This window comes from Ovis canadensis, chromosome 12 (genome assembly GCF_042477335.2).
Source record: "Ovis canadensis isolate MfBH-ARS-UI-01 breed Bighorn chromosome 12, ARS-UI_OviCan_v2, whole genome shotgun sequence".
Classification (NCBI taxonomy): domain Eukaryota; kingdom Metazoa; phylum Chordata; class Mammalia; order Artiodactyla; family Bovidae; genus Ovis; species Ovis canadensis.
Window position 1 is genome coordinate 30,806,237 of NC_091256.1, and position 21,080 is coordinate 30,827,316.

The 21,080-nt window shown below is 38.0% G+C and overlaps 1 protein-coding gene and 1 non-coding gene across 28 annotated transcripts in view; both read right to left on the reverse strand.

The window, feature by feature from the left end:
- Nucleotides 1–21,080, reverse strand: part of ESRRG (estrogen related receptor gamma) — a 696,316-nt gene that overhangs the window by 393,284 nt on the left and 281,952 nt on the right. For 4 of the 27 annotated variants that reach the window (XM_069544577.1, XM_069544580.1, XM_069544579.1 and 1 more), the window contains exon 4: nucleotides 2,998–3,128. The exons of the other annotated variants lie outside the window; for them this stretch is intronic. In XM_069544577.1, the coding sequence (XP_069400678.1) occupies nucleotides 2,998–3,128 (131 nt within the window). The remainder of the gene's footprint in view (nucleotides 1–2,997; nucleotides 3,129–21,080) is intronic. 27 annotated transcript variants of the gene reach the window in all.
- On the reverse strand, nucleotides 8,121–8,192 carry TRNAC-ACA (transfer RNA cysteine (anticodon ACA)). Its single transcript has one exon. It is a non-coding gene; the product is annotated as a tRNA-Cys (tRNA).

Here is a 21,080-nt window from a genome sequence, read left to right on the forward strand (position 1 = left end):
CCCTGTGGGCAACTAAAGTGGAAAATTAAATGCCTTTTTTTTTTTTTTTACAATAACTCAGGGTGGAGACCATAATCCAAGGTGAGACAAATCGGAATACAGGACCGGTGGAGGGAAGCGCTCGCTCTGCTACACGTCTGTTCTTTATCTACTAGTCAGCCGCCCTACCATCCACTCACCTGCTCACAAATAAAGGCAACACCTATAAGCCAACTAGGTAAGCCCAGAGGCAAAGATGAGGCTACCTGGTGCACCTGCAGAACGATTCTTAGAACAGTTGTCAACTTGCAAATCCAGTTGAGCAAGCGTTCCCTCCCCCGACCCGTCCCTCCATGAAGGCTGCCTTAGGCACATGCCTCCCCTGCCTGGCCTCCCACTCTCATTTCTTCCTCTCTTGTGTTTATGGACTTTCTCTCAATCCAAGTGAAGACAGTGGTGCCGAATAATGACGAGATGCTTCTCTCAATGCTGGTTGGTGATAGCCAGAGAGTTTCAGTCAGCTTGGAATTCTTCAAATACCGTCTTCTTCTTATCAAAAAAGAGATGCCCTAATATTCCTGGGGCATAGTGTGGACACCTAGAGATGCCAAAGGAAGCCAAGGGTTGCAATTTCCTTTTCTTTTACTCTCTCCTATCTCTCCTGGGATTATCACTGGGTTGCTTTGTTTCTTATAAAACACTTTTGATGCAAAGAAAATACCACATGGAGTTGATACACAGTAGCTGAACAAATGGAGAAATGGGTGAATGGATCTCAAACTGATGTAAAGAGAAAGATTCTGGGAAGCCCGTGTTTTATTCTCCTATATCAGATGCTTAATTAGTCTGTCTCTGTCTTTCTCTTCATCCATATCTGTCTCTGTCTGTCTCTTTTTCTCTCTCTCTCTCACACACATGCACACACACACACACACTTGGGAAACAACACAAGCCATTTGAGCGTGAAGAAACATCTTGAACTTGACCTGCAACTGCTTTTGGATCATGTTCATCTCTGACATCAAAACAGTTTCTGTCACCTAGGGTCTGGGGACAAGCAACCCACAAAATAGCAGCTTATTTAAAAACCAAATTCAGCCCTTACTGAAAGTGGTGATATTTGAAGCACATACAAGTAAAACTAATTTAACCTTTGGAAAGTTATCTCAGGAGGGAAAAGTCAAAATCCCTTTATAAGATTTTTAAGCACTGCAATTATTGACAAGGGGTATATTGCTTCAGTTTTCTCCGATCAGGAAGAGAAAAAAAAAAAGAGAGAGAGAGAGAGAAGCCCACAAGAGACATCAGCAGCTGTCAGGCTGCTTTCCAATTGCAAAGAGGTAGTTTACAGTGGGCTTGTGCCAGTCTCTTAAGACAGGGTTAAGAAGCCTTTTTAAAATGCCTTAAAAAGCCAGCTCATACATTAATCAAGTCGAACCCTCATCCATACTTACTGCAATACATCAATTACGATGTCTTTTTTTTAAAAAATAAATTCTGGTTGACAGCAGACACCTTATTAAGGCCCACTAAAATGATACAATAAGTAGAAGGCTATTAATATTGCTCTTTTTTTTTTCCTCCTTGCTATTGTCTTGCTGCTCTGGTCTGCAAACAAATTCAAGCTGCATTACAATTAATGCTGGTGGAACTCCTTCTAACGACTTCCAGCTTGCTAATTTTTTACGCTAATAATAAAAAAAAGGCATTGCTATGCAAGAACGACCCCCTTTTATCATGCGAGCATAGCACACCAGAGAGTGTCTGCTATTGTTCACATGAAAGACAATTAAACCCTGGAACATCAAACCTAAAAATGACAATCTGCTAACCAGCACTGGGCATTGCTCAATGCTTTCTTTTATTTTCTGAACTCCTAGAGAAAACAATTCTCTGAAGACCTTCCTTTCCTGTTCTCCCTTAACCACCCTTTGTGGGTGGGGGGAGGAGTTAAAAAAAATAACCTTTGCTGATTTATGCATCTCTGCGTAGAATTTATTAACGGTCTAAGGCCAATTTCACTACAGCCTTCTTATTGCCTGTAGGTTGAAATTCCGGACACATAAAACGAAAGGCACCAATATCACCTACATAGTATCCCATTTAAAAATAAACTAAAGGTTCTTCAAAAATGCATGCAATATGAAAGTCTAGAAGGAGAAAGAAAAATCTAATTCCACAACTCTGTGCTACTTGTCATCTCTGGGGATTCTGCTAGAGTCACGTGGTTATTTGGAAAACTCGTCTAATTCAGGCGCCAAGTTTCCACAAAGCCAGAGTCGAAAACCAACTCCCTTCCTTCTTAGCAACATAAGGATTTCTTCACCAAAACACATGCTCATTTACTGGAAAAATACCCACGATTTGGGTTTTAATTATAACATTCAGAACATAAATACAACCACTTAAAAGTTCACTGGCTTTCCCAAGTGTTTTCCACATACTGACTGAGGCTTTGTCACAGCATAAAGAGAACTGGATTTCAAGTTGCAGCTGAGTGAGTCTTGGCCACCTGCTCATCTTGGGGTTTTGACCAAATCTGCTAACCTCCCCGAGTCTCAGTTTCTCCCTTTGTAAAACAAATAGGAAAAAAAAAAAAGGGTCCTTCTTTATCTCATAAAGGTGAAACGAGAAGATGGCTGTGAAAGCTCTCTGAAAACAAAACCGCTGTGTATTGTATTGAAAAGTAAATAATTAAACGGAGTTGCTGTACGTCCTCACCGGAGTTGCACTGAAAGCTTTATTATCTGATTAGTAGTGAGTGATTCTCAAAAGCTGAGCATGACCACATCTTATATCTAATCCACAGGTTTTCAGTAAAGGGGCCAGGCACTATTGCTAGGACCTGCACGTTTGGTATTATATTTCATTTTTACAGGAACTCTCCATGGTAGGTGTGATATTCCATACTTACAAATGAAGAAACTGAGGCCCACAAAGGCTCAGTGGGATTTGCCTAAGTGGCAGAGCTGAGATTTAAGTCTCAGCACAGTTTGTGGCCCAACCTAAGACACCCACCTTGGAAAGCTTCTTCGGTGGGAGAGCAGGTCTGTGAAGCAAGGGTGAGGGACAAAAACTGCTGTAACGTCAGCTCTGACATCATTGGCTGTGAAACCTTGGACCAGTCCTTCAGCTCTCAGTTTTTGCATCTGTAATACACAGATAACATTTCTGCCCAGCGGTGGTTGTGAGGATCAAATCAGCTAACACAATGTTCCTAGTAATAGCAAGTACTTAATTAATGTGAGGGCTTCCCTGATGGCTCAGACAGTAAAGAATCCACCTGCAATGTGGGAGACCCAGGTTCAATCCCTGGGTTGGGAAGATCTCCTGGAGAAGGGAATGGCTACCTACTCCGGTATTCTTGCCTGGAGAATTCTGTGGACAGAAGAGCCTGGTGGGCTATAGTCCATAGGGTCTCAAAGAGTTGGACACAACTAAGCAACTAACGCACACTCACACAATGTGAACAAATGTTATTGCCCATATTCTCCAGTACTGTGTAATAAACTGTAACATATAAAATGAGAATTAAACAAGGATCAGTAACATTTAGCCAAGGTGGGGAAGCAGAGACCACATTTCAGTTCAGTTCAGTCACTCAGTTGTATCCAACTCTTTGCGACCCCATGGACTGCAGCACGCCAGGCTTCCCTGTCCATCACAGACTCCTGGAGCTTGCTCAAACTCGTGTTCATCGAGTCGATGAAGCCATTCAATCATTTCATCCTCTGTCGTCCCCTTCTCCTCCTATCTTCAATCTTTCCAAGCATCCGGATATTTTCTAATGAGTCAGTTTTTTGCATCAGGTGGCCAAACTATTGGAGCTTCAATTTTAGCATCAGTCCTTCCAGTTAATATTCATGACTGATTTCCTTTAGGATTGATTGGTTTGATCTCCTTGCAGTCCAAAGGACTCAAAAGAGTCTTCTCTAGCACCACAGTTTGAAAGCATCAGTTCTTCAGTGCTCAGCTTTCTTTATGGTCCAACTCTCACATCCATACACGACTACTGGAAAAAGCATAGCTTTAACTAGACAACCTTTTGTCAGCAAAATAATGTTTCTGTTGTTTTAATAATGCTGTCTAGGTTAGTCATGGCTTTTTTCCAAGCAGCAAGTGTCTTTTAATTTCATGGCTGTAGGCACCATTTGCAGTGATTTTGGAGCCCAAGAAAATAGTCTCTCACTATTTCCATTGTTTCCCTATCTATTTGCCATGAAGTGATGGGACCAGATGCCATAATCTTTGTTTTTTGAATGTTTAGTTTTAAGCCAGCTTTTTCACTTCTCTTTCACTTTCATCAAAAGGCTCTTTAGTTCCTCTTCATTTTTTGCCATAAGGGTAGTGTTATCTGCATATCTGAGGTTATTGATATTTCTCCCAGCAATCTTGATTCCAGCCTGTGCTTCATCCAGCCCAGCATTTTGCATGATGTACTCTGCATATAAGCTAAGTAGGCAGGATGACAATATACAGCCTTGACGTACTCTTTCCCAATTTGGAACCAATCCGTTGTTCTATGTCCGGTTCTAACTGTTGCTTCTTGAACTGCATACAGATTTCTCAGGAGGCAGGTAAGGGATCACATTTACCACTCATTTCAGCTTATTGCCCTGAGAGAGGGTCCAGGCCATATGCAAAAACATGAAGTCCAGTAGACTCCTTCAATTAAGAAGATAAAGTTTAGGACTTTCCTGGTGGTCCAGTAGTTAAGAATCTGACAATGCAGGGGACACAAGTTTGATCCCTGGTCCAGGAAGATTCCATGTGCTGCAGGGTGCGTGTACCTAAACCTGTGTACCTCAACTACCAAAGCCCATGTCCCCTAGAGCCCGTGCTCCATAACAAGAAAAGCGCTGCAGTGAGAAGGCCACACCACAGCTAGGGAGTAGCCCCCAGTCACTGCAACTAGAGAAGGCCCACAAGCAGCAACAAAGACCCAGCACAGCCATACACAAAGAAATAAATAAAATTTTAAAAAAAAGAAGACTAAGTTGAAAATCTGGGGAGGTCAAGGCAGCTAGAGTTTGTAGGATGGAGCACTGGAGAAGACAGTGCTGCACAGATGAATCTGCAGACCTGCAGACGGTGCCCTTCAAATATTCAGCTGAATATCAATCAGCACAGGTACTTAAAGAAACTACCCACAGCCAGGAAAGGCCCATTCAAAAAGATGAGCAGTAACAGTGTCCGGTGCTCACACAAGGGCAGGAATTATACCTGTGCCCATCAGTCAGAGTGAAAAAGCCTCATGACTCATGAGGCATTATAAGATATACAGAAAGGCCTTGACTCAACAGCAGGAAGTAATTAGCTCTAGACTGAGTTTTGTTTCACTTAAGTTAGAAATGAGATCCTAAAGTATCAAACTTTTTCCAAGTACCTGAACTGCATCTCAAAAGAAGTTTCAAGAATATGAATTGAAATACAAAATATACAGTACACAGCAAGGTAAATTCTCACTGTCTGGCATCCAATCAGAAGTTACCATTTCTAAAAAGTTTCAATTGAAAACTCCAATTTTTAAAAAGCTCTGACATAAAACTCCAATTGAGGAGAAAAAAATCAATTAATTGAGATAGATGCAAAACTGATCTGGAGTTACAATTAGCAGACAAAGACATTAAAACAGTTATAGTAACTAATAGTTTATATGTCCAAAAGCAGAGGCAAGGGCGATTTATAAGCCTACAGATCAATGAATCTCCACAAACCCCAACATAAGAAGCATAAAAATTCTATACCAAGATGTGTCATAATCAAGTTGCTCAAAATTGTCTATAAAGAGAAAATCTTAAAAGCATCTAGAGATAGAACACATTAGGACAGAGACAAGAAGGTAAGTAGGACAGCAAATGTGTCATTGGAAACACTGCAAGTAAGAAAACAGTGGATCAGCATATTTAAATTGCTGAAATAAAAATAACTTTCAAAAACAAAGCCCCCCCAAAAAATACTTTTACAGATATACAAAGGCTGAAACAACTCATTACTAGGAGACTGGCACTATAAAAATATTAAAACAAATTCTCCAGACAGAAAAGAATTATACCAGATGGAAATACAGATTTGCACAAAGGAATGAAAAGCACCAAAAAAGGTAACTACATGGGTAAATATAGTCTTTTATTATTATTTTCATTTCTTTAAAAGATAATTTACTATTTAAACAAAGAGTAATAATAACAATGTAGTGTGGGGTTTATAATATTTGTAAAAGCAAAACATACGACAATAGCGCAAAGGTCAAAAGGGGAAAACTGAAAGTACTATACTGTCTGTCTCAAACTATAAAGTGGCATGATATTACTTGTGCATAGCCTATGATAAGTAAAAGATGCAAACTATAAATCCTAAAGCAATCAAACAACAACAAAGAGTTACAGCTAATAACTAACAGAGGTAATAAAATAGAGTCATAAAAGTATTCAATTAATCCATAAGATGGCAAAAAGGGAGAAAGGAAATAAAGATGGAATAAATAGGAAAGAAATAGCAAGATGCTACATTTAAACGTAACCATGGGAATCGCCACATTAAATATGTGTTCTACATATCCCAATTAAAAGATATTGTCAGATTCCATTAAAAAAAGTAAAATCCAACAATATGATGCCCACAAGAAACATACATAGGAGAAACTTTCTGTCACTTGGTTAGAATGTTTTCTTTTAGTTACAAAATGAAAACAATAATCCATAAATGATCAAACTGATAAGTCAACTTCACAAAAATTAAAAAGGCATGCCCTTTGAAACACTGTCTAGAAAATGAAAAGACAAGTCAACTCTGGCAGAATATATTGGAAATCATAAAATCCAGTTAAGGACTTGTACCTATAATATATAAAGAACTAACAAAAATCAACAACAAAAAAAACCTACTATAAAAGAGGGCAGAGATTTGAGTAGACACTCCAATAACAAAGATGCACAAATGAAAAATGAGCACATGAAAAGATACTCACCATCATTAATCACTAGAGAAATGCAAAATAAAGCCACAATTATATACTAATACACACCAATTAGAAGGAATGCAATTAAAAAGCCTGAATATATCGAGGATTTCTTTAGAACAAATGGAACTCTCATGCACTGTCATTGAGAATGCAAAATGGTACAACTGCTTTGGAAAACAGTTTGGCAGTTTCTTATAAATATACCTGTGACGTACGATCCATTCCTAAATTCACCCAAAGAGAAATGAAAGCCTATGTCCATACAAAGACGTGTCCCCAGATGTTCACAGAAGTTTATTTGTCAACATTCAACCTGGAAACAACATGGAAGCTCATCAATAGATTACCGGATGAACTGAATTATATCCATACAGTCATAGAGTATGCAGTAATAAAATGGAGCTGTCACTGCAATGACATGGATAAATGTTAAAGTAATGAGGCAGAGTGAAAGAAACTAGACCAAAAAGAATACATACTCTAAGATTCCACTTATTTAAAACTCTGGGAAATGTGAATTTATCTCTAGAGACAGCTGATAAATGGTTGCCCCAGGCTGGGGAGATTAGGCCTGTAAGAGATCAGAGGGAAGGCGTGCAAAGAGGGACAAGACCACTCTTAGGACGATATATCTGGTCATTACCTTGATAACAGTGTTGGTTTCAAAAGTATATATGGATGTCAAAACTGCTATATCTCAATAGAAATGTTAAAAACAGACAGGATCATTGTCCACAAGGAGTTAAAAATCTGCTTATTGAAATAAAGCATACACAAAAATAATGTAATGAATAAGAAAGATAGTGTTTCCCACAGAAAACATGAATAGTACCCAACAGTGTTCTAACATGTTCATGTGTATCAGAATCAACTGGAGGGAGTGTTAAAACATGGGCTTGCTGGATCCAAGATCCAGAGTTTCTAATTCAGTAGGTCTGGGATGGGACTTGACAATGTGTGTTTTAAACTAGCTCTCTGGTCTTTCATACAAGCTGCATTAGCTTAGAGACAATCACCACTGTTTCAGAAAACAATTAAATCTCAAAGTGAATGAAGTCGCTCAGTTGTATTTGACTCTTTGTGACCCCATGGACTGTAGCCTATCCATGGAATCCACCCATGGGATTTTCCGGGCAAGAGTACTGGAGTGGGTTGCCATTTCCTTCTCCAGAGGATCTTCCCAACCCAGGGATTGAACCTGGGTCTCCTGCATTGTAGGCAGATGCTTTACCATCTGAGCCACCAGGGAAGTCTATTAAATCTCAAACTTATGAGTAAATTAAGTCAGGCAAGGATATGGTCCTACTAGTCAAACTCCAGTTTCTGCTCTATTGTAGCTTTTCTCTTACAGCCTTTTGAGAAATAGTTACCGTGGTAGATCAGAAGTGATAAAGATGCAGTCATCTCTCAGTATCCATGGGGGGTTGCCTCCAGTACCCCCTGCAGATACCAAAATCTACAGATGCTCACATCCCTCACGTATTTAGTATCTCTTTCTTGAGCATGGGCTTTGGTGCTCACTATTTCCTTTGAGTGTAACACCTTTTATCCCTCGTGCTTACTTTTATCTGGCTAATTCTAATTCATCCTTTAGGGCTGAGCTTAGACATACATCAGTCTGTGAAGAACTTTCTCTGGCATACTCCTATACCCAGCCTTCTGCTCAGGCAAATTTTCTGCTCCTCTAGTCTCTATTTCATGCCGCTACCTAGCCCTCGCTGAGGTTGACCCTTGAGTTCATCTTCTAAATCAGTTCACCATGCTCATCCCATTTCTTTATACTTCTCAAAAAACTAATTTATTTCTCTTTAGTTGACTGCAGGAGCATTTGGGACATTCCAGCATTCTTGATTCTGTCTGAGTTACCAAGCCAGTCAGGGAGAGAGAAGGAAGAAAAGAGGGGTAAGAAAAATCTAGAATCATAAAGTGGGATAGGAAGGACAGGGGATGAAATTGTAAATCCACAACATCACATGCACACAGGCACATACAAACTATGTGGGGGATGCTGACGATTATTACTCAAAGGGTAGTAATTTCAAGTGGTACCAATCTTTAACCCAGATTGGATCATAGGACAAATCAAGCTTCCCAGTTCATACTCATGCATTTGACATATTTATGGTCTTTTATAGTTTTTGATCACAATTTCTAGGAGGCAGCTGGTCCCTAAATCAATATGTCAGTAAAAAGCAACTAAAGTTCCAGTTCTGTTAACAGAACTATCTATGAGGAGGTCAGCACTGTTTTGGAACACATTTAAAACATTTATGAGAGCCACCGAAAAATATCTGTTCATGAAACTAGGTTACATTAAGCATCCTGACTACATTTTTCCACAACTCTAGACTTTGGTTACAGCAGCCCCAAACAAGGGTTGAAGAAAAAGAATAAAAGTGATCCAGAAAAAAAAAAATCTTTCCTGAAAATTTTTGTTTCAACCAGAGGGATGGAAGTTCTGAGGACAAAAAGCAAAGTCAAGGACACCTGGGGCATCTGCCTCAGGAAGGGCAGTTGTCACGTCACACTCAGGGGTTGAGAGTCAGGGTGGCTTCCCTGTGGCTCAGATGGTAAAGAGTCTGCCTGCAATGTAGAAGACCCAGATGTGATCCCTGGGCCAGGAAGATCCCCTGGAGAAGGAAATGGCCCTCCACTCAGTATTCTTCCCTGGAGAATCCCATGGACAGAGGAGCCTGGCGGGCTCCAGTGGGGTCACAAAGAGTTGGTTACAACAGAGGAAATAAACACACACACACAGTCAGTGTGGACTATTCAGTCTGACTTCAGCAGGGAGAGTCTGTCCACTTCAGGAGATGCTGCTAGAGGTCCAGTCTTAGAAGAACAACCCCAGTTCTCTGGGAAGGTACGCCAACATTTGGAAGGTAGGATTGATAGGGGAAGCACACTGATTGAAACCGCCCACCCTGGCCAGGCACCATAGTAACCATTTGCATGAGTTGTTTTATGACAGGAGATCCTGATAAGGAATAGGGAACTAATAAGCCACCACCAACCGGAAGAGTTTGGGAAAGGTCTAAAGGAGACACCGTGTGTCTGTCCACTTCCCAGAATCCCTCTCGCTAGCATCCATCTTGGCTGAGCGATGCGTGTGCCACCAGGAAAGACTCTGAATTAGAATGATTGGTCAAAGACCACCCGGGAACTAATCCCGTCACCATAAAACCTGAGACTGCAAGCCATGCGGCGGAGCAGTTCTCCTGGGTTCCCTTACCCTACTGCTCTCCACCCGGGTGCCCTTTCCCAATAAAATCTCTTGCTTTGTCAGCACATGTGTCTCCTCAGACAATTCATTTCCGAGTGTTAGACAGAAGCCCAGTTTTGGGCCCTGGAAGGGGTCCACCTTCCTGCAACAGGATGGCATTAAATAACCACAGCCCAGCAAAGAAGCTAACCTGGGAAAACTGACTTCCAGATTTTACCACTGCAACAGCCAACAGTTGGGGGCCACACCCCAAAAAGTATGACAATCCCAGCCTCTTGCACAACAGGAACTGACCTAGAAAAACCTTTATTCCCCTGCCAGATGAAAAAATCTGATTCCCAAAAGCAAAGAATACTTTGACTTCACACTCTTTCTGGTGGACCTATATTTTGATGACTATATGATGAATGAAGGAAAAAAAAAAGGTTGGACTCTGACTAGGAAAGTTTGTCATAAGGTTTCCCATAATCTTGACTTTTTTTATGATCTGCAGGAAAAAAAAAAAAAATTACCAAAAAGGAATAAAGAGCACTAACCAAAGAAATTTCTCTCTCCCAAATTTGCAGCACCTCTGAACTTCCTTGAAAGGGAAGGACAAAGCAGCCGTTTGCTCAGCTTAGATCATTTTGATTGAGACTCATATGTTATTTTAAATGAACATTGCTCAGGTAGTTAAGCCTTAAAAACCAACCATCCTTGACAACTGTCCAATTCTCTTTTTTTAAAGTCTTACCTTAAGGGTTTCAGAAGCACATTTTCAAGTAGGCTGGAGTGGGAGGGGACTAAGCTTCCTCCCTGCTTCACAGCTCAGTGGGGCTTCTGGCCTTTGTTCATTTTTGTCTTTGAAAACTTTATGTTACAATTATAAAGGAAAAAAAAAAACACCAGAGTAAACTTAAAAAGCAACCACGCTGCAGTTGCTTTAAGCTGTTGGAACAATGCAAAATTCCAATGCATATGAAATATATAATCTAATAGAACACTGATTTTTTAAGATTTTACTCTTACTACTTGACTAATAGTGTTAAAAAGGAAAATGAAGGGCTAAATTTCTCCAGTGACACTGGGAGTTTACTTACATTGATTTTTTTGTTGTTGAGTGGGGGAGTGGATAACACAATAGCAAGGCAAGCATACCAAAGGGCAGCTAAAGTCTTCTTTGCATTTCCTATGCATGGAGTCCCTCTGTGAGACTTCCCAGGGGGCTCAGACGGTAAAGAATCTGCCTGCAATGCAGCTGACGCAGGTTTGTTCCCTGGGTTGGGAAGACCCCCTGGAGATGGGAATGGCAACCCACTCTAGTATTCTTGCCTGGAGGATTCCATGGACAGAGGAGCCTGGTGGGCTATATAGAACATGGAGTCGCAGAGTCAGACACTACTGAGTGGTTAACACTTTCACTTCACTTTTAGACACTAAGTCCTGATGTAAAACAATGTTTGCAGTTTTTACTTCCATACTGCATATAACATACATATATATATATATATATTTTTTTTTACTTTGTGGAAAGCTCTAGTCTTACACCTTATAGTAATGCCAACAAAAATGTTTAAGGAAAGATCATCCAAAAGAAGACATGACATTTTGCAAAGCCTTCAGTTTATCTTTAGAAAGTGTAATTATAAATGATGCTTGAATCAAGGATGCCCAGACACTTGTGTTAACACAGAAATTCTGTTACCATTAGTTCTTGCTCAGTAAATGCAAATATTATGAACACTGTTCAACTGCAGGAAATGTCATATCTACCACTTCTATGACAGTAATAATGTAAAACATGCTTGCAAGTAATAAACATATTTATTAAATAGTCCTCCATTCAAGTTTGGTATATATACATACAAACACACATTTTATTGGACAGACTATTCAGTGTCCGTAGCCTATGTATTCATATATAATATGATACACATTCACATCCCCTTTAAATTGTGCAATTATAACAACACAATGACATTTAAAGGATGTTCTTACTTAAATATATATTGTTAAACGTACAGTTTTTGCGGCTTTCTCGGGTGCTAGTTGTAAAAAACCTGCCTGCCAATTCATAAGATATAAGAGACTCAGGTACGATCCCTGGGTCTGGAAGATCCCTTGGAGGAGGGCATAGCAACCTACTCCAGTATTCTTGCCTGGAGAATCCTGTGAACAGAGGAGCCTGGTGGGCTACCGTCCATAGGGTCATAGAGTCAGACACGACTGAAGAGACTTAACACACACGTGTACACCTTCTTTACCAATATTGAAACGAGTGTTTTTTAGGGGAAAGGAAGAAGCATGCATCTTAATTTCTACTGAAGGTCTGCTTTAAGCTTTCCTAGGAAAACCATATTAAAATCACATATACTAGCTTTCCAATGTAGTAAATATACATATTTCATGATATCTTTATCTTCTAAAGGGGCTGGAGGTATATCCATATTTCTTTTTCCACATGGTTTTCACAGCTTTAAATTCTGACATCTATTATTAAATTTCTTTCTTTGATGTGGGTCTTCAAACTTAAAAAAGAGAGTATAAAGCAATCTCTCTTCCTTTTCTTCCTGCCAAATAGACATTTTTCTAACTTAAATATTTTTTGTATCCTTAACTACAAGTTTCTGTCATTTTTTTCATCCATGTTCAAAACTGTGAAATGAGAAGATATATTTGGTTTTAAGAAATAAAATGACGAAACTTTGTAAATATCAATGGCCTTCAAGTCTCGTGCTGAAATATGGATGCCATATGTATTCTGATAGAGTCTCAGGAAAAACATCAGATGCCAGAATAGCGATCTTCACGTTATGCATATGGGGAAATTAAGGCACAGAACTAAATTGCCTGTCCAACAGCTCAGAAAGGCTGTATCTACAAGCACAAACTGATTGAGAGGGAGCCAAATAATTTAATACAAATCATTTTTCAAAATAACTCTTTTACTTTAGTAATATTTTTCTAACCTTTCATTTTTATACACAGCTGAATTCTCTGCCAAAAATGGAACATCAATTCAAATATCATTATCTTAAATTTACAATAATTTTTATAGCTTGGGCAGAATTTTATCTTCATATATCTATGAAGAAAAAAGTCTGTAAGTAAATTAACAGCAAAAAAAATCTGCATGTTTTGAGGATGTTTAACTACACATGATAAAACAGCTTTATGGGCTGTTGCTGATTTAGAAACAACCATTTCATTACAAACAAATTAATAAGCAAATCATTTAAAGTTTATTTTAAAAAAATTGTCCTATCTCTACCAGAATGCTTTGTAAATTTAACCCCAGCTCTGCATGTTTGAGTTAATTTTATTTCCTACTATCTCCCCACTTTTGCCCACTATACCATAATTGCTATGATGCCCCCCAAAATTATTTTCCTTTTCAGTATAAAACATTTGAAATTTTGTTTTCTAAATTATAATACTTCTGGCAACCACTGAGCAGTCTCCAACATTACAGTTTTATCTTTTTGTGGATGTCATATACAGTTGATCCTTGAACACACAGCAGTTAGGGGCACAAATCCCCTACCCAATTGAAAATTCATTTATAACTTTACAGTTACCCTTTCATATTCATGGTCTGCTCCTCAAATTCAGCCAACTGTGGATCATGTAGCAAATATTTAGTGAAAAATACATGTATATGTGGACCAGTGCAGTTCAAACCTGTGTTGTCCAAAGGTCAACTGTAAATGGTACCATATAGAATGCAACCTTTGGAACTAGGCTCCTTCATTCAGCATAGAGACTCATCCAAATTGTTGTATGAATCAATGGTTTCTTCCTTTATAATACTGTGCAGTGTTCCATTGTGTGGATATAACACAGACTGTTAAACCATTTACCCTTAAAGACATTATTTCCAGTTTTGAATAGACCTTCCATAAACAGTCATGTACAGGTTTTTGTGTAAACATATGTCTACATTTCTCTAAGTTAAAAACCCAGAAATGGGATTTCTGCATATGACAGGTGTATGCTTAACCTTATAAAAAGAGGCCAAATTGCTTTTGAGAGTGACTCTGTCATTTTGCATTTCTACCAGCGATGAATGTAAGTTCCAACTGCCCCATATCCTCATCTGCACTTAGTATTGTCAGGATTTTAAAAATTATCCATTCTAACAGATGTGCAGTAGATCTTAAAAAGGTTTTAATATGCACATCTCTAATGACTAATGACAGTGAGCATCTTTTTGTGTGCTTATATCCAGTCTGTATATTATCTTAAGTGAAATGTCTTTTCAAGTCTTTGTCCTATTTTAAAAATTAGGTTGTTTTCACATACTCAGTTATGAGAGTTTTTTTTTTTTTAACTTACTCTTGACACAAAAGCTTTGTCAGATATGGGTTTTGCAATTTCCCTCCTCAGAATGGAGTTTGTCTTTTCATGTGCTTAACATTGGGAGACCAAAAGTTTTAAATTTTGATAAAGGCTGATTTATCAACTCTTTATTTTGTGGATTATATACTTATACAAACGGTGTCATGCCTGAGAATTTTTTTGCCTAACCTCATATCATAAAGATGCTTTCATATGTCATCTTTTAAAAGGTTTACAGTTTTGTATTTTACTTGGTATTTGGCAAATTTTGAGTTTTTTATTAATCAGGCATGAAGTTTAGGTCAAGATTCTTTTTTTTTTTTTCCTGCTTGTTGATGTTCTTCGCTTGCTCTCGTATCATTTGCTGAGCAGATCACTTTATTTTTATACCACTGTCCAAATCCATCAGCTGTAGAGGCTCTCTTTTGGTCCCCTGACAACTGTCTGTTCTTTTGCCTGTACTGTACTGTCTTGATTACTGTAGTGATATAAGAAGTCTTAAAATCATGAAGTGTAATTCATATGAGCTTTTTCCTTCTTTTTACACGTTATTTTATGGTAATTCTTTTGTCTTTCCACAAAATTTTGAGACTCAGTTTGCTTATATTTACAAAAAAAATCCTGCTGGAAATGTTACTGAAACTTCAATAAATCTATTGATCAAATTGAGGAGATGATTTTCTTTCTATCAGTTTTATCTATTATAGAAAGTGTAGACATCTCCATCATCCACAAATTGTGGATTTGTCCATTTCTCCTCTCAGTTCAGTTAGTTTTCGCTTCATGTATTTTGAAGCCTAGTTTTTGAGTTCATACAAATTTAGAATTGTTACATTTTATTGGTGAATTGATCTTATTGTTATGTACTTCTTTATTCCTGATATTTTACTTTTCAGTTTTGGGGGAGTGGTTCTAAAGTTTCCTTTATCTCATTAAGGTAGCTGCTTCAACTTTAATGATTAGTGTTTGCATAGAAAACCTTTTTCTATCCATTTACTTTTAATCTACATATATCACTGTATTAGAAGGGAGTTTCTTATGGGAAATACAGAGCAGAGTCGTGTTTTCTTTTACTTCTCTTTGATTATGTATTTTATTTATTGCATTTAGATCACTTATGTCTAATATATTTATTGATGCATTTGGATTTATATCTACCAATCTGTTACTTGGTTTCTATTTGCTCTTTTTTTTTTATTCAGGTATCAGTCAGTTTCTAAGGAGAAACTTGGATTACTTGAGCATTTTTTAGCGTTCTATGTTATCTATTGCATTTTTTATCATCTCTTGTATAATTTTGTAGTGGTTGCTCTTCACCTCTCATAGTCTATTCAGAATCATATTTACCACTTCAAGTGGAACATGGAAACCTTACCATATTATAGTTCCCTTTATCTTTCTCCATTATATTATAGTTACCTTATACGTAGGAGCTTCCCTGGTGGTTTAGAGGGTAAAGTGTCTGCCTGCAATGCAGGAGACCAGGGTTCAATCCCTGAGTTTGGAAGATCCTCTGGAGAAGGAAACGACAACCCACTCCAGTCTTCTTCGGAGCCTGCAGTGCATGGGGTCGCAAAGAGTCAGACCTGACTGAGCGACTTCACTTTACCTTATATGTACATTGAAAATTCCATCATTCAGTGTTAAAGTTTTGCTTTCAACTGTCAAACATATTTTAAAGAACTCAGGGGAGAAGAGTAGTCTACAGAGTATATCCAATATCTACTATTTCTTTTGCTCTTCTTTCACCCTTTATGTTTCAAGTTTCCTTCCAGTATTATCTTCCTCCTATCTGAAGAACTTTCCATAGAAGTTATTTTAGAACTGGCTTGAAGGCAGCAAATTCTTAGTTATGCTTCATCTGAAGATGTCTTTATTTCTCCTTCATTTCTATGCAGTAGTTTTTTCCGGATATAGAATTCTGGGTTGGAGGTGCTTTTCAGTAATTTTAACATGTTGTGTCACTTCTGTAGTTTTTAATGAGAAATCTATAGTTGTTCAAATTGTTTTTTCCCAATAAAATTGAATATTTTAACTCTGGCCAATTTCAAGATTTTTTGTGCACTTATTTTTGTAGCATTTTGATGATGATGTGTCTGAACACAGATATGTTTACGTTTATTCTGTTTGGTTTTCACTAAACTTCTTGAATCTATAGACTATTTTCCTTCCCCGTCGAGGGAAGTTTGGGGCCATTATTTCTTCAAAAAATTATTTGTGCTACATTATTTTTTTCCTCCTTCTAGAACGTCAAGGACACAAATGTTAGACTTTTTTTTTTCATCTCATAGTTTTGTAAAGCTCTCTGTATTCCCTGTCCCATGAATCTCTCTTTATTCCCTGTCCCCAAACATTTTTCTTCTTTGTTAACCAGTAAGATAATTTCTATTGGCCTACTTTCAAGTTTATTGACTCTCAGTCTTTCATTTCCATTTTGCTATTGAGTTGATCCAGTAAGGTTTTTATTATGAGTTTTGTACTTTTTACTTTTAAAATCTGCATTGAATTCTTCTTTATATTTCCAATTTATTTGTTAAGAGTTCCCATTTCGCATTTGTGTCAAGAGTGTTTGTGATTGCTTGAGAACATTTTAAGAAACAGCTTCTATAAGTCTCCATCAGATAATACCAACATGTGTATATACTCCCACTGTTGGCATCTATTGATTGTCTTTTCAATGGAATTGGGGTTCTTTATATGCCAAGTAATCTGGGGTAATATCTTGGACAGTTTTGATGTGATATTTTGATACTACATATCTTATTTATATCCTATGGATTATGTAATATTTTGGTTAACAGGCAATCAAACTAGGTGAGATTCAGTTCACAAATTCCTAACTGTCTCTTGTGGGCTAGGGTTCCAGTGTTAGGTCAATTTTCAAAGCCTTACTGTGCTATTCAGATTTTTCCTATGCATGTGCCATGGCATGGCCAGTAGACATAATGGGCAGTGATTTATCCATTTAATTCACCAACGTTTTGATACAATAAATGAGATATGTGTACAGCACCTCAAGGATGAACCCAGGAGGACATAAACATCTTTATGGGGTCATTTCCCGAGTCCTCAGTTTAAAGCATAATCTCTGATATTTTTATTTCCTTGGGCTCCCATTTTCAGACCTTTATCTGTAAACTTTGGGCTTTAGTTATGTTATTCAGTTGCTTGAACAGAGAGAGGAAAAACAACGTGTATGTGCTCCATCATCTTGGGACCACTTATGTGAGAAGGCTCCCCTCTTTCAGACGTTTGCTCCTGCCACTATCACTGTTGATGATGGAACTGCTTTGGGCCTGAATACAAGCAAATGAAGAGAAGAAAAAAATCCTCCCCTTTCTTTTTGCCACTCTGCAACCAGAACTAGAGGCCTTCTCCTGGAGCTCTCTCTGTCTGAGCTTTTATGCCCATGGTCGGGGTTTCAACTCCAATAAGGTTAGGACAGGAGATACTAGAAGGGGAATAATAGTAAACCCACCATCAGTTCAGGAGTCCTTTCAATTCTGATCTACTTCCCTAATCCACCTGCTACTTTTGCTTTTCAGTATCCTCACCTAATGATTCCATGAATTCTGTTCAGGTTTTATAGCTGAATTCAGTGGGAGACATAAGGTGGAGTGTGCCTATTCCATTTTATATGGAACCAAAACGCTGCTAATTTTTTTTTTTAAGTAAGAAATGATGGCATCAAACACACTGAAAAATACAGAAGACATATGTAAAGTTTAAAGAATAATATTAATAAATACCAGTGTACCTTTACGATGAGAAAAACTTGTGGATACTAACTAGTCCCTGAGAATCTCACTGTGCGTCTGTCCTATGTTTATATTTCTCTTTCATAGAGGTAATCAGTACCTCGACCTTAGAGGAATCATTCTTTCACATCTTTCATAATTTTGTCACTTAAATATATAACCCTGAACAATATACTATTTAGCTTTTCTATATCATATAAAACTTTTAATGTATATACTAAAATATGCACAGAAAAGTATATAAAATATATACACAAAATTATACAGATCATGGGCCACTTAATTATGCCTCCAGCTCCTTGTCACCACCAACATTCATACCGTAATAAACATTCTTGCACACCTGTCATTATGGACAAGGTGGGAAGTCATCCAGGAATAGACCAGAAACAAACGTGCCACACAGTGTGTTACAGCATGCAGATGCCTGCATTGGCTACACCAGTCTATAGTCCCACTAACCCTATGTGCGGAGTCTCCAATCTCAGTTTTTGCCAATACCTGGCATTATACAATTCCAGTTTCTAGTTTCTACCTAATTCATGCTGTTAGAATCTGCATTTCTATTGTTGTTAATGAGTTTGAACACTTTTAACTATGCTTGCTAACTCTTTAGGGGTCCTCCTCTATAAATTGCCTGATCATTACTACCTATCTTTACAATTGGGATTGCTGTCTTTTTCTTTGTAACTCTCATGAGTTATTTTTACAGCCTAGATACTAATCTCTCATCTTATTCAGTTCAGTTCAGGCACTCAGTCGTGTCTGACTCTTTGCAACCCCATAAATCGCAGCACGTCAGGCCTCCCTGTCCATCACCAACTCCCGAAGTTCACTCAAACTCACGTCCATCGAGTCAGTGATGCCATCCAGCCATGTCATCCTCTGTCGTCCCCTTCTCCTTCTGTCCCCAATCTCTCCCAGCATCAGAGTCTTTTCCAATGAGTCAACTCTTCACATGAGGTGGCCAAAGTACTGGAGTTTCAGCTTTAGCATCAGTCCTTCCAAAGAAATCCCAGGGCTGATCTCCTTTAGAATGGATTGGTTGAACCTCCTTGTAGTCCAAGGGACTCTCAAGAGTCTTCTCCAACACCACAGTTCAAGAGCATCAATTCTTCGGCACTCAGCTTTCTTCACAGTCCAAATTTCACATCCATACACGGCCACTGGAAAAACCATAGCCTTGACTAGACGGACCTTAGTCGGCAAAGTAATGTCTCTGCTTTTGAATATGCTATCTAGGTTGGTCATAACTTTTCTTCCAAGGAGTAAGCGTCTTTTAATTTCATGGCTGCAGTCACCATCTGCAGTGATTTTGGAGCCCCCCAAAATAAAGTCTGACATTGTTTCCACTGTTTCCCCATCTATTTCCCATGAAGTGATGGGACCAGATGCCATGATCTTCGTTTTCTGAATGTTGAGCTTTAAGCCAACTTTTTCTCTCTCCTCTTTCACTTTCATCAAGAGGCTTTTTAGTTCCTCTTCACTTTCTGCCATAAGGGTGGTGTCTTCTGCATATCTGGGGTTATTGAGATTTCTCCTGGCAATCTTTATTCCAGCTTATGCTTCTTCCAATCCAGCGTTTCTCCTGATGTACCCTGCATATAAGTTAAATAAGCAGGGTAACAATATACAGCCTTGACGGACTCCTTTTCCTATTTGGAACCAGTCTGTTGTTCCATGTCCAGTTCTAACTGTTGCTTCCTGACCTCATCTTATTAGACACCATTAACTGTTTTATTGTATTAATTAAGCATTAATTATATTTATTTATGTTTGTTGCTGAACATAGGAGTTTGAATGTTTAATAATGTCACACGCACGCATGCTCAGTTGTGTCTAGCTCTTTGTGACCCTGTGGACTGTAGCCCATCAGGTTCTTCTGTCCATGAATTCTCCAGGCAAGAATATTGGAGTAGGATGCCATTTCCTATTCCAGGGCTTCTTCCCCACCTAGAGATCAAACCCATGTCTCTTGCATGAATTTTTAATATGTAAAATAATCAATTTTTGTCTTAAATTATCTTTTTGAGGTTTTAAAAAATATTTTTCTATCTCTAGGTCACAAAGATATTCTCCTGTTTTCTTCTACTATTTTTATAGTTTTATCTTCCACATTTATCTCTGTAATATACCTAGAAATTACCTATATAAAAGGTTTAGGAAGGGATCCAGTTTTATATTTTTCCATGTAGTAAGCATTTTCTAAAAGTCACATAAAATGCAATCTGTCCTTTCTCCATTAATTTTTTGAGGCTGCTTTAACAAGTATTAATTTTTTATAATTTAAGTTCTCTGTGCTTTTATTTTGTACTATTAGTCTCTCATCTGTTTGAAATACTCAAAAGAAGTTATTGAATAAATACATTTTTATTTCACAAAATTATGAATAATTTTATGAAACTATGGACTTTATAAAAGTATGAGTTATAATTTTACAAAATTATGGGTATTTTAATGGTAATTTGATAAAGGTATAAAGAGTTCTAGGAGATCCTTATTCCTGCATATACGTTTTGGATTTGCTTATCATATTTATCCTTGTATTTCCTATTATGGAACATCATGTCTGGGACAAAATCGGTCAAAGGATACATTTTAACACAAAGATATTATCAAATTACAACTATATAGGCATATAAAATGTGCTAAGTGAGCACAGAAGAGAAAGACCAAATGGGAGATGAGAGAAACTGGATTTGAACCAATTCTGGCTTAAGCACAAAGAGTTCAGTTCTAAAGGCAAATAGGTGAACATATAGCCACTGGAATATAGTCCATTTATATAATTCTCTAGCAAATCTGCTTTGCCATCTGTCTTAGTCTCTAAATAACTTAG